Source organism: Trichomonas vaginalis, chromosome V (genome assembly GCF_026262505.1).
Source record: "Trichomonas vaginalis G3 chromosome V, whole genome shotgun sequence".
NCBI classification, from domain to species: Eukaryota; Parabasalia; order Trichomonadida; family Trichomonadidae; genus Trichomonas; species Trichomonas vaginalis.
In genome coordinates this window covers 3393520-3419880 of record NC_067207.1, presented here as the reverse complement: position 1 = coordinate 3419880, position 26361 = coordinate 3393520, and the positions used below count along the sequence as shown (strand labels likewise).

The 26361-nt window shown below is 30.9% G+C and overlaps 12 protein-coding genes across 12 annotated transcripts, besides 5 other annotated features; 3 read left to right on the top strand and 9 right to left on the bottom strand.

Annotated features, from left to right (window-relative positions):
* Positions 1–310: 310 nt before the first annotated feature.
* Positions 311–342: a mobile genetic element.
* Positions 311–342: a terminal%2Cinverted (terminal inverted repeat of tvBac_53III transposon ID:TVAGG3_0272010).
* Positions 343–498: 156 nt separating this feature from the next.
* Positions 499–531: a mobile genetic element.
* Positions 499–531: a terminal%2Cinverted (terminal inverted repeat of tvBac_53III transposon ID:TVAGG3_0272000).
* Positions 532–1192: 661 nt separating this feature from the next.
* Positions 1193–2335, top strand: TVAGG3_0271990 (ribonuclease H-like family; the record flags this gene model as incomplete). Its single annotated transcript, XM_051228636.1, has 1 exon — positions 1193–2335. One exon carries the CDS (start codon positions 1193–1195, stop codon positions 2333–2335), a length of 1143 nt encoding a protein of 380 aa, XP_051098366.1.
* Positions 2336–2790: 455 nt separating this feature from the next.
* Positions 2791–3039: a mobile genetic element.
* A 44-nt stretch (positions 3040–3083) lies between these two features.
* On the bottom strand, positions 3084–4495 carry TVAGG3_0271970 (lectin, mannose-binding, 1 family; the record flags this gene model as incomplete). The annotated part of the gene is made up of 1 exon (XM_001580923.2): positions 3228–4436. The coding sequence occupies one exon, from the start codon at positions 4434–4436 to the stop codon at positions 3228–3230; it is 1209 nt and encodes a 402-aa protein (XP_001580973.1).
* A 2393-nt stretch (positions 4496–6888) lies between these two features.
* Positions 6889–8184, top strand: TVAGG3_0271960 (major facilitator superfamily transporter; the record flags this gene model as incomplete). The annotated part of the gene is made up of 1 exon (XM_001580922.1): positions 6908–8173. One exon carries the CDS (start codon positions 6908–6910, stop codon positions 8171–8173), a length of 1266 nt encoding a protein of 421 aa, XP_001580972.1.
* Positions 8185–8335: 151 nt separating this feature from the next.
* TVAGG3_0271950 (bromodomain family) lies at positions 8336–8944 on the top strand (the record flags this gene model as incomplete). The annotated part of the gene is made up of 1 exon (XM_001580921.1): positions 8336–8944. The coding sequence occupies one exon, from the start codon at positions 8336–8338 to the stop codon at positions 8942–8944; it is 609 nt and encodes a 202-aa protein (XP_001580971.1).
* Positions 8945–9932: 988 nt separating this feature from the next.
* On the bottom strand, positions 9933–10846 carry TVAGG3_0271940 (uncharacterized protein; the record flags this gene model as incomplete). Its single annotated transcript, XM_001580920.1, has 1 exon — positions 10129–10839. The coding sequence occupies one exon, from the start codon at positions 10837–10839 to the stop codon at positions 10129–10131; it is 711 nt and encodes a 236-aa protein (XP_001580970.1).
* Positions 10847–11214: 368 nt separating this feature from the next.
* TVAGG3_0271930 (uncharacterized protein) lies at positions 11215–12337 on the bottom strand (the record flags this gene model as incomplete). Its single annotated transcript, XM_001580919.2, has 1 exon — positions 11252–12244. The coding sequence occupies one exon, from the start codon at positions 12242–12244 to the stop codon at positions 11252–11254; it is 993 nt and encodes a 330-aa protein (XP_001580969.2).
* A 93-nt stretch (positions 12338–12430) lies between these two features.
* Positions 12431–13380, bottom strand: TVAGG3_0271920 (FAM172 family protein-like protein CG10038 family; the record flags this gene model as incomplete). The annotated part of the gene is made up of 1 exon (XM_001580918.1): positions 12454–13380. One exon carries the CDS (start codon positions 13378–13380, stop codon positions 12454–12456), a length of 927 nt encoding a protein of 308 aa, XP_001580968.1.
* A 449-nt stretch (positions 13381–13829) lies between these two features.
* On the bottom strand, positions 13830–15727 carry TVAGG3_0271910 (lung adenoma susceptibility 1-related family; the record flags this gene model as incomplete). Its single annotated transcript, XM_001580917.2, has 1 exon — positions 13886–15727. One exon carries the CDS (start codon positions 15725–15727, stop codon positions 13886–13888), a length of 1842 nt encoding a protein of 613 aa, XP_001580967.1.
* Positions 15728–16564: 837 nt separating this feature from the next.
* Positions 16565–17260, bottom strand: TVAGG3_0271900 (E3 ubiquitin-protein ligase rad18 family; the record flags this gene model as incomplete). The annotated part of the gene is made up of 1 exon (XM_001580916.1): positions 16565–17260. One exon carries the CDS (start codon positions 17258–17260, stop codon positions 16565–16567), a length of 696 nt encoding a protein of 231 aa, XP_001580966.1.
* A 321-nt stretch (positions 17261–17581) lies between these two features.
* Positions 17582–20325, bottom strand: TVAGG3_0271890 (ubiquitinyl hydrolase protein; the record flags this gene model as incomplete). Its single annotated transcript, XM_001580915.1, has 1 exon — positions 17583–20303. One exon carries the CDS (start codon positions 20301–20303, stop codon positions 17583–17585), a length of 2721 nt encoding a protein of 906 aa, XP_001580965.1.
* Positions 20326–20882: 557 nt separating this feature from the next.
* On the bottom strand, positions 20883–21891 carry TVAGG3_0271880 (protein ubiquitination; the record flags this gene model as incomplete). The annotated part of the gene is made up of 1 exon (XM_001580914.1): positions 21031–21891. The coding sequence occupies one exon, from the start codon at positions 21889–21891 to the stop codon at positions 21031–21033; it is 861 nt and encodes a 286-aa protein (XP_001580964.1).
* Positions 21892–22666: 775 nt separating this feature from the next.
* Positions 22667–25537, bottom strand: TVAGG3_0271870 (spectrin binding; the record flags this gene model as incomplete). The annotated part of the gene is made up of 1 exon (XM_001580913.1): positions 22667–25537. The coding sequence occupies one exon, from the start codon at positions 25535–25537 to the stop codon at positions 22667–22669; it is 2871 nt and encodes a 956-aa protein (XP_001580963.1).
* Between the last annotated feature and the right edge of the window lie 824 nt (positions 25538–26361).

Genomic DNA, 26361 nt, shown 5'->3' with positions numbered 1-26361 from the left:
TGCATATTATCATATTGTGGTATTATTGCTTTGTACAAATAGACTTAGCCGTATTGCGAAAGAAAACATAATTCATTCAACTTATTTCTTACGCAAATACATTTTTGTAGACTATAAATTAATCGGTTTACTCAGTGCAACCAGTCAAGAAAACAATACATCATTTACATTAGGGGCAATTTGTTGGACTCTTATTACTTGCTGCTGTGGGTCTAGCTATTTGCAACGAACTGCTCAAAATACAAGGATTGATTTTAAGAATTTTGCCCAGTATGAATTAATGCACCATGATGAAATTATTCCTTTTGAATTAAGGGTGCACATACCACTTTCTGACATGCTATCATAACATCAACATATCTTTCTTTTAATAACAAAAAGGTATAAAAGTCATATGAAGTACTATGTAGTGATTTATATTAACTTTTTCCAGAGGGAAAATATTAGTTTTTTATCATAGCATATTGGGGTATAAAGCTCGGATGTCAAAAAAATTGAGAGAATGTCAGATAGTGGTAATTACACCATTAAGCTTTAATTTTTATTTGATTAAACAATATTTAAATAGTATATTGCAAAATTGATTTTTAATTATGCAAACTGCAGATGATTGTGCTAAAATTGTCTCGCTCTCATTTTACTCATAAGATTTCCCAATTAAATCATGAAGACTATTTTATTGAGACGAGAACTCCTCTTCAATCCATTTTAAATCCCTCAATTCTCTCAATTTTTTAGAACCCGAAGCGAATCAATAATTATGGCTGTTTTCGAAATTCTGTAGAGTGCTAAAAAGATTAACAGCATACAAATTACACATCTAAATAAATTTCAAATTAAAGTCAATAAAAATTATAACAAAATAAAACAAAGAATTCGAATTTTGTTTTTTATCTCATACCGAAATGGCTCACCAAAAAGGTGACATTTTTGGCGCCAATAATTTGATTTTTCTGATTCTTTCTATTTAGATATATTTATTTAATATTCATATTCCTTTATATTGCCTCATATTATTTCCCATTTTTAATCATATTATACAAATCTTTAATAATTTTTAATGTTTTGAGCTTCAAAATCTTGTTCTAACTATTTTCATTCATATATCCTAGAAAAAATTAAAAAGTTTTTTAGAAATAAAAATGTTTGTATGTAAAGTATTGAAAATATTCTAGATGAGAAAATATTCTAGATGAGAAGACATTCTCCAGAAGAGATTGATATTGATTGGCTTTGTGAAGCCATCACAAAATCAAATAATGGAGTTAAGTTAACTGATATTTGCGCGAAAGCTAAAATAAATCATGAAGGCAGAGTTATATATTCAAAAATTTCTGAAAACACATTTCGAAAAGCAGTAAAATTACGTGCGCCAATTCCTTATCATCCTCCAAAAGGAAGAAAACCAGAAGAAATCGATTTGGATGCTGCTCAAGCATTTTGTAATTTCAAAGATCAAATGCCGAATACTGGAATCAACAAAATAATACAGAAAATTCAAACAGACCTTACAAAAATTGAGAGTCACCCTCAAGAATTTCAGCAAATCAAAGAAAACTTCCAAAATGCAAACCTTTTTACTTCTGGTAACTGGCTTAAAGAAACTGATAGAATTTCTTTAGTTACTGAAGTCCCGAAATCATATGGTCCAGTTTTAAAAACAAATTCTGTCGAAGAATCTTTAATTTCAGCTAATTACATCGAAAAACCATTTCCACCTCCGTCTTACAGAATGGGAAGGAAAATTTATGAGGCCCTCATCAAGGAACCTCCTGAAAATCAAGAAATTACAGAACAAAAATACAAACCTCGAAATTACGTTGCAACAAAGTGCCATGAAATATGGCACGCCGATATTCATTACTGGCGTGGAACGATAGGCCAATATTTATATGCCATAATCGACGATCGTTCTCGAAAAATTATTGATTATCAGCTCATGAAAGAAAAAACGGCTCATAATACAGCTATAATACTTGAAAGAGCTTTACAAACGATTCCCGGTTATCCTTACGCGATTTGGACGGATAACGGGAAAGAGAATTTCGGAGAATTCACGAAACTTTGCAAAAAACACTCAATTACACAAATTTTCAATAAGCCTGGAAATCCACAGGCTAATGGAAAGATAGAAAAGTGGTGGCCCAATGCAGAAAAAAATTGCAGATGTAATGAAGATATTCCAAAAGTAATACATTTTTACAATAATATGCCTCACGCGAGCCTGCCGATTAATCCAATCACAGGCGTACACTTTACTCCAACAGATTTTGAAGATCACGAAAAAGATTTACATTGGTTGATGGCCAGGTCATCAGCCTCAAAGAAAGCATAGAAAATTTCACGACAAAAGAATAATGATAAAATTCCAAAACAAAATCTTCATTTTAGAGCCATACGTAATCAAAAGCCAATTATTTACGAATAAAAACCTCGATTTTCTTTACTTTATTTCACTATTTTTCTTGTTTTTAAATTCAAAATTTGATGCAAACTACAAAGATTCGCGCGAACAAGAGTTTAAATTACTGGAGCCAAAAAAATGATACTATGGGATTTTCAGGTCAAAAGAAAACAAATAATCATACTATCTTAAACTATTCCTAGAAATTTCCAAAATTAACCGAAATATAACTGTACAGAATTACTATTTTCGAGATAAAATTCATATGGAAATACTAATTCATAACGCTTTATGTTATATAAAATTTAATTTATAAAAATTTCAAAATAAATCAAATTTAACACAATGAATATAACTGCAATCGAGGTTTTTGACGATTGATTCTTACGTGAAGTTTTCCAAACTTTGAGTTAATGTCTTGACATTAACTCAAAGTTTGGAAGTCTAATAAGGGAAATTGTAGGCTATGAGGTACTGATTATATATCAGTGCCTCATAGCCTACAATTCCCATTAGAAATGGGAGAAACTTTGTCCGCATAACTTATGATGCGGACAAAGTTTCTCCCATTTCTACTTAGAATGAAAGGGCAAGAGGTATATAGGTACACTATATATCTCTTGCCCTTTCCTTCTTACCTAAAGACTTCCAATCTTATTTTTTTTTTCCAATTTTTCCCCTAAATTTAAATCTTATATAATATAAATAAAATGCATAATATCAATCACAAAAATTCATGTTTATTTTTTTAATTAAAATTGCCGCGCAATTTAAGGTTTTCTGTCACTTTTTTTGTTAGCCATTTCGGTACGAAACATTTTTTTCAGTCAGCTTTGTGGAAATGATCAGTTACTTTGTGTTTGTACAAGAAGAAAACTATATAAAAGACAAACTCAATGAAACAAACAATAATCATTACTAAAGAAAACATAAAATTGTCATTTTTCTCAACAATGTTTTCATCTAATGTTTTTCTTTCACTTGAAGGCATATCAAAGAGATCAGATACCTTGTAATGCAATGTAGAGTTAAGATTATCCATCATAATCTTTGTTTCCATTAAAATATCCTTTAATGCGTTCGCAGAATTTGAAAAAATTTCATTATATGTTGCCTTGAACTCATTAACTGCATCAGCTGTTGATTGCAACTTATCAAGAGCTTGTTTCATCTTTTCATCAACAGTTTCTTCGATGAAAGATTTTAATTCTTTGATATCTAATCCTTCTGCAGCTCTTTTATAGAGTTCATTGATCTCTTTGAAGGCTCTTCGCAACTGTACAGTGTTTGGAGTGCCACCATTGAGCTGTTGGCCTTCATATTGCATCTGTTGTCTGTAATAAGTTGTGTATTTTTGACGCATTCGACGAAGATTCTTATTCGCTTTACGTTTTTTGCCATGTAATAAAGCCTTTCGATTCTTTGCTTCTTCTGTAGCTTGTTCAGGGTTAGGAATCTCAGGAGAATGTGGTGTGTAAACAAAATTTAATAAATTATTATTTTCTGTTTCACCTTCAGTTGACGAATATAATGAAAAGTAGCCGTGAATTAAATTGTAGTAAAATGAACCACATTCTATGAACGGATTAAACGATTCTGAAGCATTTACAAGAACATTTCCATTTTCATAAGAAACATGGAATCTCATCTTACGACTTTCAGGATGTATAGGTATTACGCATGATGGATCTCGTGGAAATGGCTTTGCTGTGTAATTATTTGTATGAATATAAATTGAAACATTGTCTGAATTAGCCAAATATTGCATTTTAATGGCAAACCCTGTCCAAATTGCAGAATTTTCCGGACAAAATTCTTTTGTGTAATAAAAAATTTGTGTTCGCGTGGAATTTGGATGAATTGCACCATATGCATAATAAATATCCCAGTTATCATTTAGATTTTTGATTCTACGACATACTGCACCAGAATCTTTTGTATTTCTGGAAGTTAATTGAATATATCTTTTAAAAGGAATCGCAGATCCAAGTAATGAGTACTGGCCAACTTCTCGTACATTTGTGGATTTCATGGGAGCTAATAAACTTGAATTGAAATCAAATGTCCACATTAAAATCCACAACATTTTTTTCCCCGATACAAAAAAAAATTTCAATTCAAAATTTTATAAAAGATTTCTTTACTGGAAAACTCGAATCTGGAAAGATTTCAGAAGCTATCAAAGCAAGGCTATGTTGTTTCAATATTATACTATTCTTTGCATATATTTTTACTCCGAATTTATAAAATGCTCAAACAAATCCAATATCATGAAGAATAAAAGTGGGCATTTGCTTTCCACATAAGGGTTTCGTTTTGCTAAAATTGTCACTTTTATAGCATATTTGTTTTTGGATGTTTTGCGAAACCAAAAAAAAAACTATGATATACAATGTGTGTGTAAAGAAAATACTTTATTTACTAGTTAAAAAATCATTTGGTATTGATCAAGTTATTTTTTCTGGATAAGATATTATATGGATAATTGGATAGAAAATACAATTATATAATCTTGTACCTGGTTTAATTAAGCTAATTGTCATCAAAAACTTGTAATTTTTATGAATTTCAGATTTTCTTTTCATTACTGCTTTTCTTAATAGGTCAAGTTCTTATTTACGTTATAAAGTATGACATTTACAAATATCAAGTTATCATGTTTTTTGAGAAATTATGAGAAACAAACAAAAATGAAAAAGATAGGAATAGCAATGAATAGTGATGTGGGTATAGAAAATGTAAGAGATATGAATGCAAAGCAATCAGTATTTAGGATATTGACCATAGATTTCGAAAAAAAAATGCTGCATATTGAGCGAAAACTATGATTATATTATAAGGCTGTCATTTAAAGCATAATGAAACTATTCCCTTTTCATTTTAATCGAATAAGATAGTAAAGATTTTTGAATTAGCTAGAAACTGATGAGATGTTTTCACAAATCAGATTTTTAATCTCTATAATGCATAATTCACTCAATATCTCAATTTTGATATTGCGAGATATTTTTGCTATCGGTTTCGCAATTTTGACACAATAGCAAGAGGGTTCTATAAGCATTATTATCAACGTAGAATCTGAATATCATATCAGAAAATGTCGCAAATCTGACATTTACCCGACCAAATAGCAAAAATAATTGAATACTTTTCGCAAAAACTTTAAAAATCGATAAAAATATGAAATATAGATATTAAAGAGACTTTTTATATAATATTCATAAAGATTTTCCAAAAATATGATACCGCAAAATTAAAAAAGTGACGTCTTGAGTGGAGTCAAAGGTCGAAATTGCTAGCTAAATGTTTTTTTAGCGAAATTACGTATTGTACGTTTTTTTCGCAAAACGAAACCCTTATTCCACATGATCAATTGCATAAAGTTTCTGGCATTAGTTGCCTAGTTTAATTCATATTTCTTTCTTGAAAAAGATATTTTTGCTCATCTTCTAAAACAAGTTTAAGCTTCTTTATACGGCATATATGCATTGATTACAATATAGTGATACATTCTCGTTTCTTTTTTAAATTGCTATCTTGATTCAGAAAAAAAAACGATTATAAAGGTAACTAAACTACTTTCGCCGATCCGATTTGCTCCATATTTAAAATATAGCTTGCATATGTAGAAGAAAAGCTAATTTTGAAGTACGCCCGAAATCCACCAACAGGATTTCGAGCTACTAAAAAGGTACTTTTAAATGTGATTTTTTTTATAAAAAATTAAATTTATTTTAAGATCAGACTAAAAACTAATTTTATGGAAAATCTATATCGACAAATTTATTACTTATTGGGTATATAGATTTTTTGATTATGGCGATTATGTCTGATATGCTTCCAATAAGTCAAAACACATTTCATACTGATTTCTATAAAAGGTATCTTTATTATAGAAGTGTAAGCTATATCTGTTTGTTTTTTTATTATAACAAATTCAAAATTCTCTTATAAGGACTAGATGAAATCTGTATTATTAAATCATTAGCTAAATGAAGGTTCAAATAAAAAGTAAATATCATTAAAATTTTAGAAATCTGAGATAACATAACTTCAAATACTCCAAAATCCCAAAATACACCGAACATGTGATATAAAAACAACACCGAATCTAAAATTTGAATGTAAATCAGAAAATTTGTAATCTTCAAAATGAATTATCTTTTTTAAATAGATGCATTCTGGATAATGTTTTCCTTATTGTTGATTGATAACATTTTATGAACAACATTATGAAGATTTGAAATAAAATGTTATTCAAAAAGAAAGAGTATAATTTGTAATAATAGAAGGTTCTTGATATTATAATCCGGGAACAATGATTGTAAATATCACAAATTTATCACAGGAATTCAAAATTGTAAATTTAATAAAAAGGTATTATACAGTATAAATAATGAAGTTAAGCAGTTTAATTAAGTTCTGGCAAAATCCTTCAGAATTTTTTGAAAGGTATTCAAATTCAATGAGTTATTAACAATTCAGAAAAATCATTAAAAATTAATGGTTAATCTACCTAAGATCTCAAATCCTTATATATGTGGTGTACTCCTTGCACTAGGAGGTGTTGATATGGGTTTTGGCTTAGTTTACACAACTTTTACTTTAACACCAATTTCAGAGAAATTTAATATGACTACTCTTCAATCAACATGGTTTACATGCATCGGATTACTTGCTGCTATGGTTGCAGCACTAGCAATCAATCCTTTTGTAAATCGATATGGAAAAAGATGGACAGGATTCATTGCATCACTTTATGGAATATTTGCTTGGGTTGTTCTAGGCCTTTCAAACAGCAAAGCAATGGTTTTCATCTTCAGAGCGTTATCTGGTATGACACTTGGCTTTTATTCCACAATTTGTCCAACATTTATAGCAGAAGTTGCACCACAAGATAAGAAATTCTTATTTGGTTTTATGAATCAAATTGGTATTGCAACAGGTTTCTTAATAGTCACAATTTTGGGAATTTATGTTTCATGGCAAGCAGTTTCAATCATTTGCGCATTTCCTGCATTCATCTTATCATGCACGTTCTTATTTATTCCCGAGCCAGAAACAAAGAAAGCCAAGGTTAAAGTTTCGCAATTATTGAATGTCAAAAAAGAACTTTTCATTGCGTTTCTTTGCATGTTTTTCTTACAATTCTCAGGTATCAACGCTGTTATGTCCAATATGCAAATCATTCTCTCAAAGGCAAACTTAACAATTTCCTCTAATTTGATCGGAATTTTAACAAATGTAATTCAGCTAATATCAACATGCATCGCAGCTGTAGTTGTAGATAAATTAGGCCATAGAATATGCTGGATCATCTCTTCTTTCGGACAATTAGTTGCATTTACTTTACTTTGCTTGCATCAAAAACTAAACCTCTCATCATACGTTTTCATGGTTGGTTTGTTCCTTGAGCAATTAACATACGGCATAGGAACAGGTCCAATTCCTTTTGCTGCCGCAGCAAATCTCTTTGATGCAGATTTATGTGCCAACGCGATGGCTATTTCAACAGCAGAGAACTGGATTTTATCAACAATTGTATGCTTGATATGGCCATACCTTGAATCATCAATGACATTAGGTTATGCTTTCTTGTTTTTCGTTGGAATACAAATCCTTGCAATCATCTTCGGATTTGTTGTATTTAAACCAAAAGGAAGCGAAGAAAAGAAAGAAAGCTTGGACAAGTATTCATACTCAGAAAGTGATGAAGCTGATGATAATGAGAGGAAGTTATCAAACGCTAGTACTACGCCCGAGTTATAATAGATTGTTTTTAGTAATAATAAATAAAACCTTTTGATTTCAATCGATATGATTTTTTTGATTTTGACTCAAATATAAAATCTCTGAGCGACCATATCTGTGAACATATAACAATTGATATTTCTCTGAATTTCTAACATAAAACTTTAAGTCCGCAAGAATATGGATATCAGACCACACCTTAAAGTTATGAAAGACATCATGGAATCTCCAATAGGAAATGTATTTAATGAATGCTTTATTCCAGATGGTGTTACTGACTTAGATTACAGTACAAAATTTAATGATTCGATTGATCTGAAAACAATTAAAGACAATTTAATACATAACAAGTACAAAACTACAACAGAATGGCGGAATGACGTCATGAAGTGCTTTGCTCAATTTAAAAAACTTGGCGAATTTTCTGAAAATCCTTCGATTACTGCATTAGCTAAATTTGGAGAAGATAAATTCATTAAAAAATGCACAGAATATGCACTACTATCTTATTCACAGTGGTTCCAAGAATCTAACCGATTAGATGAAAAATTAAATTTATTAATTTCATCCAGATTGACACAATTCAAAGCCACGAATACTCCAGATAAAAATTTAGTAAAAGATATAATAAAAAGTGCAAAATTATTAACAGATCAAACAAAAATCAATAACTTGTATTCCTTAATGCAAATATTCGACATCACATCAAATGTTAGCGGGCAGGTTATCTTAGATACGACTTGCTTGACAAATAATCAAATTTTAACAATTATGAATTATCTGAAATAACAAAATATTTTCTTTCTTGGTATGAAACCAATCATATTCCAATCAGGGATTAATTTTGTGCTTTGGAAAAGAAAATCAATGAAAATCAAATTAAAATCTCAATTTGGCGAAAAAGAAATCAAGATACGTTGATCACTAAACAAATATGAGTACTTAAAACAAGTATATGTTAGATTATCTTCCAAACATGTCGGTTTATTATGATTTACACTTAAAAAATGTGTTTGGACCATGATCTTGTTATCAATCAAGCTGGTAGCGCCACTATTATTAAAATATTTCATATTTGCTTCTTAAGCGAAGAGTAAAAAAGAATAATTATATGAACATCACAAATGAAAAATTTTGTGACATACGATTATTTTCTTTTTCAAAAAAAAATTGAATTTTTTTACACATAAATCTTTATTCTAAAGGAATTTTGAGTAAGCTACATAAATAGCTGATTGTAAGCTTGGTTTCAGCTTGAAATATCAAGGAATTCTGAAAGGATATGAGAATTCAGAATTTGAATTTGGCGTTAGGAAATCATAGGGGATACATGGATTCATTTAAGGATTGAAATGGATGTGACCGGATCAACCGTAAATGTTGCGAGCGGGTTATTTGGAGATGGAACCTAGGCCCTCATTTGCTTTTCTGTTGATTCAATTTTTTTGAAAAGAAAATAATCGTACGTCACAAAATTTTTTTCGCTCATTTGTTGACATTCATATAATGAAAATTTTGTAAAATCCGAATTTGAGCGAAGCTCAAATTCGGACTTCACAAAATTTTAAATTTTATAACTTCTGAAAAATATATATTTACATATATAATAATATTCTTTCTGAAAAGTTGAACACAATTCATTATATAATAAACATGATTTACGAGAATGAATCGAATTTTTTTTGAAATTTCTGGTTTAATATTAATTTGCACTAAATACATATGATTATCATTCATTTTTACATCCTTGAAAATCTCTTTTACTTAATTCGATGCTAAAAAACTGAATAAAATTATTATCTGATAATTTTTCTTAGTGTTTTATGTAAAAATTATATGTATAATTCTCCACATTTTTATATTTCGTTGAATGGGAACTTATAATTATATTAACTTTGATAAAATTTCAAATCAAGTATAAATGCCAAACTTTGAAAGAATTAGATACCACATTTTTTATTTCTCGAAAAAAGTTATATGTTTTTATAAGCGTTGAGATCACCTTGAATTTGTGAAACCAAATTGTTATAAATATTGGTTACTTGATCACTATTAAGAAGAAAGGCCTCCATTTCTGGATGTGGACGTATAAGAGCCGGCACAACAGGTGCAAGAATTGCAGATATACCTACGCGGCGGCATTGAACATGAAATCCATCAAAATCTTTTGTGATTTTGACAACAGTGCCAGCATAAGATACTGTTCTTGCCATGTTTAATCTATCAAACTGAATCACGTTAAATAGTTGTTTGCTGGATTTCGACCATTTATTGAGTCTGAAGAAAAGACGAACTTTATCAGCATCGATTTGGAAAGTACTGGCAACTTCATCGGCGATTGATTCTAAGTTATTTGTTGAGTAATCTTTTTCGTTATTTACTTTTTTAACATTTGCAGGCATTAGAGGAATCGCTGTATTCTCTTCTGGAAGGTGGGGTCCAAATGACTTAGGATGCCAATTTTCTTCTGGAAGATCGGGTCCAAATGAAAAACCTGTTTTTTCTTTTGGAAGATAGTCATCAAATGAAGAAGTTTGAGGAACTTTCTTTTTCGGACGATTTTCTTCTGGAAGGTGAGGTCCAAATGAAAATCGAGGAGCTTTCTTTCTCTGATTAATTCCATTAATATGGAGGCCTCTGCCTTTGCATTTTGCAAAAGGTAAGAGGGAAAGAATTAAAAACATCTAAAAGAAACTTGAATAAATAAACTATTGAAAAATAAGGCATTTGACAGCGGATAGTGTCAAAAATCAGATTGTCTAAAATCAAATCTGAAAATCATGTTATATACTAATTGTATAATCATATTCCCAAAATTTTCAAAATTTTTGTAAAATTTCATTCAATTTTGAAAATAAGGTTTTGATTTTTGCATATATTAGGCCAACAGTCACCTCTAGCAATTAAATAAAAAATTTGATCCAATAACGATTATGGTGTATTAGCGTCATAGATGATCTAGTTGCAATTTATGTTGGTGATATCAAATATAATATATATGTCTCTATGTATCCTCAAGGTGAGGAAACTTTATATATGAAAATGAGTATAATAAAAAATTTGAAGATTTTTTTTATTTATTTAAAACAACAACATCTATAATTTGCATAATATTGGATTCATCCTATCCCAAACAATTCCGTATTCTGGTTTAATGTGTCGAACCATTAATTCTGCATTTTTCAGGAATTGAGTTTTCAAATTTTTCTTGGCCCCAGCCCAAGATATAAACTCACTAAATCTCTGTTCAAATTTAACGCAGTTACCTGCAATTCCTGCTGGCGGGTTCTTGAGATTATCTGCAACAATACAAGGAGGCAGTTTTGAATCATCACCAGATAAGAGAACGTTATAATCACGATCGCTGTTAAACCCACCACCAATGAATCCATTTTTAATTCCAAGATCTGCACAAGCATTTAGTTGACAAAAAGATTGACCGAGAGCATCATCTGGATTCAGTTCTATTTCAAATGTATGATTCCAGAATTTATCGAGATCAATGATATTTCGGACGGTCTCTCTAGAAAGTAGAACTCCGGATGAAATTTGAAGTTCTTGGAAGAAATAGCGAGGTTCAACGCATGAACCTTTGAACATTATCGAATTTGGATCGTATGAAAGAAGGACTTCGTCTGTAATAAACTTTTCGAAGTTATCATGGTTAATATAAGCAGCATCACCAATCAAAAATAGCCAATTGCTGAGAGAACGCTCCATATATAACTTTAGTATATGGTATAACTGCCAAGCTCTTGGGTCCGACATAAAATGAGGTGGATTTTGAACGACAATAGTTGATAAATCAAAACTTGGACTAGACCATTTGACTAATGAGTATAATTCAACACCATCAATCCTTGGGTTTTGACGTAATTTTGATATCCATTGCTTATATACGTATTCATGATAAACTTTCTCTTCGTATTCTTCATCGAAAATAGCAATGTACACTGAAGATTCGTCATTTACTGACCTTGGTGGCTTTGGATTTGATTTAACTGATGAAATTTTGTTTTTTAATTTAAAAGGATCATCAAAGTCCATTTCTGTTTTATTATTTCTGAAGAGGATGAATATAGTCACCATAAAAAAGGATCCTATAACAATATTTAAGAGAATCCTATGACTTCGTTTTCTAAAAAAATCATTTGATGGCTTACTTTTCTTCATAATGGAACATTAATAGACTTTATCGATTTCTCACATATAGAGAATTAGTCTATTTGCAGTACAAAGAAAATATTCTCATAAATTTAATAAATAATAATACAAACAATATTTAATTAAACATAATCTTAAGCAATATTACAATACGGTATGTAGTGGAAAATTGGATTAATGTAAATGTCATCTCCAATATAATCCTCAAATTTATCCAATTCATCTGTTTCTTTATCAGCGCCATTCTCATCAAAGAAAGGCCAAATAAATGGCCGTGCCTTTGCAGTGCTTAATGAATGATCTTTTGTTCCAGCAGAGAAATGGATTGAAGCTGTTCCTTCTGGTAAAGGAGAATTTATTTCTTTATCGGAACATATCCAGTTGTGAAAGTGTTGTTTACTCCAACTGGTCATTTTAACGCCTTCAACAATTGGAGGACTTTCGTAAGCATCGGTCATTGCGACGGCTTTGATGTGAGGAATCACCCACATATGGAATCTACGTATCATAGCTATTGTGCACTCACCACTTAGTGAATGACAAAGAATAAAAACACGTTTTGGATCACTTGGAATTATTAAATCTTCAAATACAGCAAGTGTGTGTCTAATCATACCAAGATTAGTTCTATATCTTGTCATGAATATATCGGAACGTGGGTCATTTGGATTTAATACAATTACTTCCATTCCTCGCTTTTGAGCTTCGATAATATCTGGTAAGACTGATCCTGCATTAATTCCAGAATATGCGCAAACACCTACTGACCATACGCCAGCTCTTACTCTTCCAGTGCCTTGAATAATAACTAATAATTTTTCTGGTGAATTAAATGCGTTAGAAGTATGATATATAGGAGCTCCATTCTCTGGATGACATTTCTCAATTAATCCTAGCTTTTTAATTCTATTGACTACTAAATTGTGTAACCAATCGCTGAATTTTCCATTGTTTTTAAATCCCTTTTGAGGTCCTTTTCCATTAGAATCAACAAACATTCCATTATCATCAAAATGAAATGTTGTTTTAGTACCAGTATCATACCATTCCTCTGAATTCATTCCCAAAAAAAATAAAATGTTTTACGTTTTCTAAATCTGGGAATATAGAAAGTTTGCACACGAATTTGCACCTCCAATATAAAATATACAAATTAAAGTCCCATTTATCTATAGAAATAGAACTACATTCTATACCTATAAGTATATAAAGTGAAATCAATAGCCGAGAATACTTATCAAATAATTTCAGTGAAGATAAATGGTTTTATACATTGCAAATATGCTCATTATCTAGTTATGGCAGTGTGTGAACATTATACTTTAGAGCTTCCTTATAGTGTATATCAGATTTCAAGTTACAAACGCTCAAAACTCGCAAAAAAATAGTTTACATGATTTCAAGATTCATTGAAGTTATAAGGATGATAATATAAGTTCCAACAAATATCAATTGCTTCATAATGATGTTCCAAAATCTCTATGTTGTTTTAAATAAAAATTCAAATAAATATTTAGTTATTTTTATATCAAAAATATTCAAATAAATATAAATAAAATAAAAAACTTATTGAGTCATTGAAAACAGTCTAAGTTTGTTCATGAAGAACAGCAATGCATTATACAAGAACGGTGGTGCCTCTCTAACAGTCTTCTGCACATCCTCACTTGCGTTATCGAAGAACATTGGTAGCAAAAGTTGGTGAATCTTTGCTTCTTTCACTGCTTTTTGAGAAACAGTGTCACCTAATTCCATGTTTTCGACTTCCGCAATGTGATCAGCCTTTACAATGATTACATGGCTCTCCTTGATGTTCTTCTCATCATCGTCTTCGTTTGGTTCTTCCTCGTAATTCGTCTTTTCCCTGAAAAGTAACATCGCTCTGTCACTTTGTATTTCGCTGTTGAATTTCGAACATCTGATCGCAAATCCAACTGCGACATCAGCGATACCTGTGTGGAGAACTTCTTCCACGTTCGCGTTCTTCGGCTCTATGCCTTCAATGGCCTCGGGAGCTTCGAGATTGATGCCGCGTTCGAGAAGGAAATTCATGGCTGCAACAGGTGTCAAATTTTCAAATTTGAATGGAGATTCCATGGAAACGAGTCCATCGCCGTTGATAACTAACGCGAGCTGAAGAACAGGTGTTTGGATGTAAATTTCAACGGATGTTGGTGATTGACTGGAAATTTCCCAGAATTGGAATGGAAAATGCCTGTAACGAGGTACAGCAAGTCCGAATGTTCCAATGAGATTGGAACTAAACAAAACATCGTTGTCTTCGATCGAACATTTTGTAATTGGAGATGCATCTGGTTTTCCGTCTTTTATCATGACAATTGTAGCATCCTGGCAGTATTCGCTGAGAGATGCTTCGTCAAGAGCCATACGGAAGTTAAGAGGTGGCTGCGGAGCGTTGGCGTTTTTGAGAGGATATGCGATCTTTACAAGTGAAGAACTGTGAGGTGGCTGACGAATAGTAATGGTTCCTATGTGCTTTGGAGGAGCAGGGAGTTGTAAGAAGTCGCAGTGAAGAAGGCGATCGATGAAAAGATATTTTTCATCAAATGGCTTCTCTTTGTTACGAATTCCACGAATGGCAACAGATGCCATAGCGACTGGCTTTGGAATTTCAACTGTAACGCCTTGGCAAACTGTTACATCTTTAATTCTTGGATTCTTTGAAAGATTTACCCACATACCATATGTAATATCATCGGATCCACCATTGATTTGTACATCACCTTTGGCACCAGAGAATTTATCGCTGAATGCAAGGTGATTTACTGTAATGTTTTCGATTTTTTGATTGATTAATTGTTGTAATGTATCAATTTGTCTGTTGCATCTTGTATATAAAGGAACTCTGTTGGCAAGCTGCGCTTTCTCTGATCTTTCACGTAATTGATTTTCGATAACTTTTGCTAAATGAATGTGCTCGAAAAGCTGATTAATATCAGTTTCATTCACTTCTGATAACTGTGATATGAATGTATTGACATCAGCCTCAGAACGAACATCAATTGCATGACTACATTGACTGAAAAGTTCCCAGTCTTCTGTTTTTTCAAAATTAGCAACAATCTTTTGTATTTTCTCTTCCTTTTGAAGTCTGAAGTTCTTAATATATTCCTTTTCTTCTTCTAATCTTTGTTGCTGCTCAGCTCTCTTTCTGGACTCTTCTTCCTTTTCTTGCTGAGCTTTTTTAGCGGCTTCAAGTTTTTCTTGTTCAAGACGCTCTTGTTCGGCCTTTTCACGCTTTAGTCTTGCAAGTTCTTTCTTCGATAATTTCTTCTTCTTTGGTTTTTCGCTTTTCTTGCTAGATTTTGAGGTTGCTGGTGGCTCGCCTTCAGCTGGGGGTTCAGCTGGTGGAGCTTCAGTCTCTTCCTTTTTCTCTGGTTCACTCATTTTTTGTTTGATAAAAAATAACGAATTTCTTGATTTTTATCGCCAAAAATGTTATTTGTCTGATTTTAACCAATTTTTTATGTAAATACACAATAATACAAATTATTTATCAAGATTTTTAAATAATACAAGATATCAAGATTTCAAGAAATGTTTGTTCATTAATTAAATTTTCTTTAGTTGTTCGCATATACATTAATATTTATGAATAATCTATTTGGCAGTCTTGGTTATGATTAAATTTCGCTCTAGCTGCATCTGTGCGTATAAATTCAAATTTATTTTTATTACTTGTCACCATCGAAATTTGGGTAACCTTTACATGAGTTTTTGAAACTGAGGATTAGATCCCGAATTACTCTTTGCATATTTATCAGGATTAATAGAGATAAAATATTTAACAGCTTCAAGATGACCATTTTGTGATGCATAATTGAGTGGAGAATATCCATTATATATTGTATCTTTTTTAGCACCAGTAGAGATAAGAAGATGAACAATTTAAATATGACATGTTATGAACTCTAAAATGGAGTGGAGTATAGTTCCATGCTCTACGACGCATTTTAAAATGAATTATTTTCCATAAAACTTATTTTGTAAGCTCGAAAAAAGTATCAGAACCTTTTAAAATATGTATTCACACCTTTTATCAGCTTAAATCTTCTCAGAAAAAGTGTGAAACATATTTTGAATAAGGTAGGTTAAAATATTGGAAACAGAAGCTACGTATTGATTCAGGATAAACGGAGTTGTGCGCTTGTCAATATAATGAGTACATCCAAGCACATAATATCACATATGGATTATTTGTTGTTTGACAGTTATTAGAAAGAATTATTCGATAACTCCAGCCAAAAGCTTTAATTCCTCATATTGTGGTATTAATTCTGCCAATTTCGATTTCTGTAGTGATTCATCATCAATCAAAACTTTCAATTCTGAATTAGATTGTTCAATTGATTTTGTAAGTTCTGTAATTTGTTCTAAATAAAGATTGTACTCATCATTTGCAGAATCATATTCTTCTTGGATGATATCTAGTTCTTCTTTGGCTGCTTTTGTTTTTTGAATCGCTTTTTCAAGCAAAGGTTGGAAAATATTAAGTAGTGTGATGTTACTTGCTTTTTCATCGGTAAATTTTGAATCAGAACTGTTTGATTTTTCCTTTAAATACGCTTTCTTTCTGATTATATCCCAAAGAGGTTGATTTACAGCTTGAGATGTTATAAGTGCCCTACATTCACAGCACTTATTGCTATAATTTTCTTTATTTTTCTCAAAGCAAGATTTGCAAATTGTATGACCGCATGGAAATAGAGTTATTGGCATTCTTTCAGGTAAATCCATAATTTCACAGCATATGGGACATAGAACTGAGTCAGGTAAGTCTTTTGTTGGATCATTTTCAAGTGATTCTGGTAAAAATTGGGAAGCTGCTTGACGTGCACGTTCTTGCATCAGAAACAGCATTTCTTTTGCTTTATTCTTTGCTTGGATTGCTTCTAATTTCTTTTTATTGTTATAACTCATATTATTTCATATCACATGTCAAAATAATTGTTCATATTCATGCTCTCAAAATGATTTAGGAAGCTGTCTTTTTATGTGATTTACTGAAATTAGTCCTTTATTTTGTTTTTATTTATATATTTATTGAAATCAAATTTTAATTCAAGGTATTTTCGGCATTAATTGATCATCCTACTATTCATTAGATATAAATTAACTCGTAATGATATGAAAACTTCATAAATTTGCTCTGAATAATGAAAATCAAGAAATTTATTAAACAAAAAGATAAATAAACAATTTACTATACAAAAATTTGATATAATAATAAAAATTATGATGATTAATGCTTCCTATTTGCGTTAATTTGTTTGATGATATCAATAGCGTTCATTCCTGGGCTAAATGATATATCAAAAGCAGGTTTCTTAGTTGGTTCTACCTCAAAACCATCATCGCTCTCTAAATCTGAAGATATCTCCAATTCAAACTTAGATAATGGAGCTTCTAAAGGATTTTTACACTGGAAAACCAAAGTTGTTCCATTATCCTTGCAGGAATCAGAAACAATTGAAGATGGATCGGTTTGTATTAATTGGCCATTTTCTGTCAAATAAAAAACGACCATTTCAACATTATCTTCCAAATTCAAAATTTTTCGACTTTCTACAATCAGGTCATCGAAAGTTGTAATTGATGCATTAATTAGCATCTTCTTCATAAAAGTAAATGGAGATGATAATCTTGGAGAGAAGAAATAAGACAAAAATAGGGTTTTGTACTCTATTTCTTCATTGTCTTTCACAAATTCAACGAAAAATGTCTTTTCTTTGAGAGAATCGGCCGTATCATCTGATCTTGTAATTAAACTATTAATTCTACCTGTTTCTTCGTTGATACTCCATACTCTGATCTCATATGGTTTCATGTTTACTGCTGTGGCCACTTCATCAATAAATTCGTCGATTGTTATCAAATAAGGTTTGACTTTCATCAAAATAGCGTTTTCAGTGTTATGTAGATCTATTTGATGATAGCTTTTCGCGTTCTGTTTCAATGAAGACTCACTTATTAAATAATATTCTTTGTCTTCAAATGAAAAATGAGGATTATGCTGCGGAGAACTAATTGGTGATTCATGCTTTATCACATGGTCTGGGATTTCATCGTTGGAAATTGGATAAAAAAGTTCATTAAAAGAATCTTTTCGAATGTAGATCAAAACGTAAGCAGAATATGGTTTCTCCTTTGATGGAGTGATCACGCTCATATACGATAAGGAAGTTGAATACCATGGTCCTCCAAAATTATCTTTTACGGCCATTTCTTCAGTTGATCGGGTAACGGCTGTATCGTTAAATTTGTACCATTCATCGGCTATTTTTAGGTACGAATAATAATGTCCGGCATAAGAAGATCCAGAATGAACTAAAACTCCGTATAATTGGTAATTTGTTTCCTCCTTTGGGTCACAGTTCTCTACCATGTACTGTTTGAGGTCTATTTCGGTTTCAAATTCAAATTTTGAGTTGTATTTGTGAGTTCCTCTTGAATCTGATATAAATCTGTTAAGAAGAAGGCAGAAAACCTTCGGAAGATGCTTAAACTTTGTACAATACTTCGCATCTTGCTTTCCATGGATCTCTGTATCATATTGACTTTCTCCAACCAAATCTTCTGCCTGTGTGTATAGATTGAAGGATTCTCTAAGGGATGGGATATTTTGTACTGTCATTTGGAGGTCATAAAAAGTGTTATCAGTCGATGATTTGAAATCAATTTTTGTACAATCGAAAATTGAAGTTGAAATACCTTTAAAAAGATCAGCAATAGCATTTTGAAACTTTGTTCCTTTCAATTTTGCTTCTAAAACATCTAACAACTTAGTTGCAAACTCTTCAATATCATGTTGTTCCATGATTTCAAATTCTGACCATCCGAGAGCCCTTGTTAGGTCTTTTGTAGATGCTGGAGATGTTCCAAGTTGAAGAGAAGCGAAGAGTTTTTGTAAACTAAAGGGAATTGATTTTTCCCTTGGTTTTACATCAGATGTATCAATATGATATATAAGAGATCGAAAGGCTGGTATGTGAAATAAGGCTTGCAAGTAGCTATTCATATAACAAGTATTGCCTTGATTTATAATTCCGTTGAAACCTGTTTTTGCTGGGGTTGTGGATGAGCTATCAGACACATATATTGGTGAGTTCTGTATTTTCTTTGGTGTTTCGCGTTTTGGAGTATCAGGAAAATCATTATCTTCAAAAGGTTTTGGAAAGCCTTCAAATGACTCATTTTCATCTTTTATGCTTTCTTTGATTTGAAACCCTTGTTTGTTTATTGTATTTTTTGATATATCAGTATTTGATTTTTGTATTTTTTCTTTTTGAGGAAGTGGTGATGGTATTTTTACTTGTTGTTCTGTTTCTTTTGCTTTGTAAGGTAATTTGAGTTGAATTTCTTTGATACGTTTTTCAAAATCAGAATTTTTGGGTTCATTTACAGATTTGGTTGGTTTACTTGGAGAATTAGCTGTTTGTATCTCGTTTTTATTGACTTTTTTGCTTAATGGAGACATGCGTACTGGAGGTTGGACAATTTTTGCGAAAGCAGAATTATTTTTAGAATTTCTGATCTTGGAAGTAGTAAATTGGAATAAAATCTTCAGATTATTTTTATATGTCATCTCATCAACCGTTTCAATTGAGATCGATGTATCAAACGTATAAAATTCTTGGTTATTTTCGAACATTATCTGTCTAAATCGAGATGTTGTTTCATCTTTATTTGTTTGGTCGATGATTTCTATTTTAATTCCGACTTTTGATGGTGGTCCCTTCAAAAGTTTGAATTTAAAAACAAGATTGTTGCTTTTATGTTTATTAAACTCGCAGTAGAACTGGGATTTATCAACATCGAAGACTTTAAAAGGTGTTGTGGTGACTAAATCCCAGTCATTGACATTCCAGAGAGTTTTATCTTTCATGTTTTCGAAAGAAATATTAGAGAATGATAAATTAGACCATCCAGTGCCGGTATCAGAGTCGCTATCTGAATTGAACATAAATTCTCAAGATATGAATTCGAAAACTTTTTATATAAAAGTGACAAAAAAATTGTGAATTTATCCTTCATCGCTTTTTTTCTTCGCGAAAAATGAACTTTTTGATTTCGAAATTTTCGAAAATTTTAATATGATAGATATGAGTTATTTTACGTATCCTAATAGATGGCAAGTTTATTTTTGAGTTTTAATCAAGAATGAAAAATTGCAAAAAATATAAACATTAAAAATCTCTTTATCTCCTTCATCGAACAAACTATTTTTTTGTCCATCTATCATACTGTTATTTGTATATTCTATGTAATTGTTTTTCTACCTGTAATGATTACATGGATTTCATTCTTTTGAAAGACATCTTTTTATTGCATTTCCTGGAACTTCAAAATAATAATGCAATGGAGAAATATATATATAAATGTGTCAATGAGAAATATTTAATTAACTTTAATATTAATTAATTCTTGTCATCGAAGTAGTTTTTTGTATACTGGAAGTTTTCAAGACTTCAATATCATAGAAATAAAAACTTTAGTATATACTCTACTAATATATATTTCAATATCATTAATATCTTTACTAAAAATGAAGTGATGAGAAATACTCGATATTGCATAACATCAATTTATGGTAACTTTAAATGAAGAACAAACAATATTCATATGAAAAATAGATTGGAAATAAGAATATTGTTAATTTTAATATAATTATCCAATCAGATTAGATTATGTTATTTGGCTCCAATAGATTTTAGATAATTCCTGACATTACTATTTGCATATGAGAGTGCAGTATCTCCATATTTATTCTTTGCATCTTTATCAGCTCCAACTGAGATAAGATATTTAACAACTGAAAGATTATTATACCATGATGCATACATGAGTGGAGTTCTTCCATATTTATTCTTTGCTTCTTTATCACAGCCACATTCAATGAGTGATTTGACAAGTTTAAGATTTCCTTTTTGGCTTGCAAAATGAAGTACATTCATTTCATCCCATTTTGTCTTTTTTAACCAAAGTCCTTCTTCACAAGCCTTTGAAATCATTTCGTGATTATCTTCAGAAGAAAGTTCTTCAAAGAATTTGTAAACACTATCAAAATCTTTTGTTTTCTTAAGTGATGAGATTTTGGTTAAAAATTCTTCAGAATAGTTGTGAGATTCATTAGTTTGAGTGACTGTAGTTTCTTTGGAAACATTTTGTATTTGATTTTGTAATGTTTTTATTTCTGTTTGAGGTTTTTTGATTTCTTCTGTAGAATCACCCATGTGTTTGTCGTTTTCTTTGAGAAAATCAATGATTCCATCAAATATATGGAATTTCATGTACTTTTTGACGAAGGTAAGAATTGAAATGACTTCTTCAATATTTTCGATAGTAACATTTGCTTTTCGTGTACTGATATATAATTCTTTGGAACTAAGAGTTGGTGAAGACTGTTTGAGAAGAGTAATGTACTGATCAGCTGTCAAACGTGAATATTTCATGATTGTTTTGATAGCCTCCATATCGAATGTATCAAAAAAGTTTTCGTTTTCAATATAATCACTGATATGAGCAGCAATGTATTCGAAATTCAGATTCATCCACTGATTCGATTTTTGAAATATCGTAACTTTACAAAAAATCTGAAAAAATTAAAATCGAAAATTAGACTGAAAATGCTCTCATTGTTATATGTTTATGAAAATATATCAATGAAATTTCATTTCAAAATGTATTTTGATAACAACACTTGCAAATTTAGAATTGTGGGCTGCAAAGCGCTGGTGTAGAATTAGAATTTTCAAACATCCGATGTCACTTAAAAAATGTCCAATATTGGGTGAAATTCACAAGTTTATCTCATATTTTGGGCACTTTCTAATGGGAATGAAAGATAAAATGTACCCCAAAACATTTCATTCTCATCCCAAGTAGGAGAAACTCTGTCTAAAAAAAACATTCAGAATTAGTTTCTCCTACTATAAATAGGAGTTGGAAGTGGCATATGACTGTGCTAATTAGTACATCCAAACCATCACTCGCTCTTAGAAAGTACCAATTCTTTAGATTAATTTCACCTAATTATCTCTAAGAATTGGCAGCATTCATCATTCATGACATCTTAATATATGACTCCTATGAAACAATATTGGGCATTGATCATGATGTATATGCAGTTTGGAAAAAACTTGGCATTTATCCTTCATTAAACATGATCTACTCAACCTTGCAGTTTAGAAGATAGATTTCTTCTGCTATAGTATACTGATATCATAAGAAGATCACATAAATGGTAAGTGCAACATTAAAAAAAAGTATAAAATAAACAAATGAATAACAATTTTACAAACAAGTTAAATTTCAATTGGAATGAAATTATAAATATGCTGAAATTATATTAATAATTTTTGTCATCAAATGATACTTTTCTGGGTTAGACTCAAACTGTTTCGCCAAAGTTTTCGCATGATCTAGAGGATACATTCCGTTATATATAGTATGTAAATCGACTGGATGATACTTAGATTCTGACAGAAGTAGAGAAACAATATCAGGTTCTTTATTAAGTAAAGCTACTAAGAAAGCTGATCTGATTCCTTCATTTCTCTGGACAATACCATCATTTGGATCTGCACCTTTCTTAAGAAGCATTCTGATGATTTCTATTTCTTTGCTTTCTACTGCTCGAACTAATGCAGTTTTACCAAGATCATCTTTAAGATCAATAGAGGCTCCGATGTCGAGAAGCTCTTTTACTGTCTTTTCCTTATGTGAAGAAATCGCTGCCATCAAGGCGGTAGTGTCACCTTTACCAACAGAATCAATTGAAACTTTCATCTTTTGAAGAATAAATTTTACGACTTCGGTGTGTCCTTTTTGTGCGGCTAATTGTAAGGCTTTCTGGCCATCATTAGTGACAACAAAATCTTTCATGCGCATCTCTTTATAGACAGCTGTATCTTCGAATCTCTTGAAAAAGAGTTGAATGAATTTTGTGTCACTTTTGATAACACATTCATAAAGTAATTTCATAACATCTGAAAGATCTGGATTCCGCCAGTGATCTAATACTATTGAAAGTGTTGTTGCTTGACCTGCATTAGCAGCTATGCTTGCTGCGGTGTGTCCATGCTTTTCCTTGAGATTCATGTCAATGCCATCAATTGTAATTAGTTTTTCTAAAACTGATACTAAATTATTTTTGGCGGCAAGAATAAGAGGTGTGAATCCATCCCTGTCTTGGAAATTAATTGGATATTCTGGGTCCAGGACATCTTTAATTGCTTCGTTCTGCATCTTTTTGCTGAAATTGGAAAGAGGTGTTGGAAATTTTGTTGAAATTTGTGGGATTTGTTGGATTTTGGAGATTTTTTGTGGAATTTCGCTGCGTGAAACGTTTTGTTTAACAGGAATATTATCGGAAACAATTGTTGAAGCTGTGGATGAAACTTTGGATTCAGCTGATTTGAGATCGGGCTTTAATCTTTTATCAATAACATGAAATTTGAACATCGAGTAATCCAAGCCAAAGATCTTGTAGAGTTCTTCGGTGTCAGCAACTATTTGGTGATTGCGAGCATTATTAGTATTGTAATTGGTGTCTTTCATGTATTTCAAAATCAAATTCAAGTACGGATAGTTCTTTTTTTGGGATAAGAATGAAAATATGGTGTTTTCTTGGAAACTACCATTAGACAATTTAACTTTAAGACGTGAAAATAAATCAATACCGGATTCCAAAATGGCAATTATGTTTTGTTCGTTATAATCTACTGAAACACTTGCAAATAATGAATTAAAGCCATTGGTTGGATCTAAACCTATAACCCTGTTTTGATTATAAAGCAAAAATTCCTTAATAAAAATTGTTCGTTCTGGAATTTCACAAATTATATTCAGAAAAGGCTTCTCTTCGAACTTTTCGATGATTATGCCTGAAACAGAAGATAGATTAAGCAAATTTTTGAATTTAACATAGTCATTAATTTTGACGTATTTGATTAAATCATTTGTCACTTCTTTTGTGATTGATTGATTTTTTTTGTAGTTGTTTTGTCTTCTTCGTCGAGAATTCTGGTCATTCTGATTATTTTTTGAGGAAAACGATTTAATAATTTTGTCACCCAAAATTTCATCATAATTTTCAACAATATATTGCATCACTGACTTATTATTATCATCAAAGACGATAATATCGTTTGTAACTTCTATCAATTTTTCTGTCATTATTTTCAAATAATTTTCTTTATCTTTTTCGTTTTGAAAGATAAACATTGCTGTGTAATGGAGACTCCTTCGATTGTTCTCATGTATTATGTCCTTTGTATCGACCTCTTGGTTGATAAAATCAACAATTTCTGTGGAAGCTCCAATGACTGCGCACAAAAAAATGTTTTTGTCAGCAAAAATGTCTTCAATGGAAAAGTCTTCTTCATCGTCGAAGTCAGAGTTGTTCTCACGATCCTTGAGAGCATAAAATAATACTTTAAATGTGTCAAAACATCCGTAAATGGCCGCACAACATAAAGCGTCGATTAAAGTATTATGGTCTAATGATTTTGAGGTTTCTGTAAATTTTTCTGTGATTGTTTCTCTGTTTATCGATGCTGCAAAGCAGATCGGATGTAAATTTGATAGTTTTTCTTCGGAATCAAAATCGATTAAATCTAAGGATTCGTCAATAATTTGGAAATAGATTTCGCCGGGTCGAATGTTATCTTCTATTGTAAAATATCTGATATCTTCTTCTTTAAGTAAATCTTCTTTTTTGTTTTGTAAAATTTTCGATCTTTTAAGAAAATCTGTACATTTTTGGTTCAAAAGTTCTACAAATGATACGCTTCGTGATGTGCTCGTTTTATGTTTTTTTGACTGTTCAACGGATCGATCGATGAAATAAAGAAGTTTTTCTGCTTTGATTTCTTTACAGATCTGCTTGATTTCGTCAACATCTTTGTTTCCGGCATCTATCTTTTGTCCTTCCAATAATTTCAATAAATTTTCGAAAATTTTTTGTTCAAATTTTTTGTAATTAGGCATAATACTTGCTATATCGATGTTATATGTGGAATTTTCTGTAAATTTGTGCTTGTCACGATCTTTGATTAATGAAAAAAAGTTGTCTGATGCTAAAGAAAGTAATAATGAATTAGTTTGTAGCTTTTTCTCATCATATATGATAATACTATCATAAAAGACGGGTGTAGTCATAGGAGGAGTAAAATAAATGGTATAAGCATAAGACATGAATAATGAGGAGAAAAAAAAAAAAAGAATAAGACAGTGTTCAAATAAAAATTTGGGGAGTTGTCGGAATTTTTTATTTAATAGTATGTTGTTTAGAAATGTATCAATTATAGCTATCCGAAATTTTCAATGATTTATGAGAAAATTTGTCATGTTTTCTCACAATTTTTTGGACTAATTTGTTTGCCAAAAACGTGCCTAGAAAGCAAAATTATCCAACGAGGGCACAAAATTTGTAATTACTCTCTGATTTGCATCTAGATCAGGAGACAATTATCTTGTTTTGTCACTCAAAATTAAAAAAAAATTAAAATTAATTTATATGTTTCATGATGTGTACTATATATTTGGTTGAAAATCAAGTTATAACCAAAATATTGACATGGATTTTCATTTCAACATCAAAAATTTATCAAAATTTTGAATCGAAAACTTATTTGGGGCCCAAAAACTGCTTTAACATTTTGTGTTGTACCTGTAATAAGTTTTATTTTTCAATAAATTTAAAGAGGCGTGGATATTCAAATAAATTTTTCAAACAAAATTTTGTATAAATCAATCTCACTTTGTAAATATACTTCTGCTGCAGTTCTATGTGATTGATAAGCAATAATTTTGTGTCGAAAATTATTGAAAGAATTTTCTGAATTTTTTTGATCAAAAGCCGTTGGAATTTGTTTGACACTTTCTCAACGGCTTTATTTAATACTGTCTTATATTATTACTTCACTTCATGTGAACTGTTTGACATGAGTAATGTCATAAAACATACTTAATTTCACATTTAGATTTCAAAAAAAAAATCCTTGGGTTTTAAATAAATG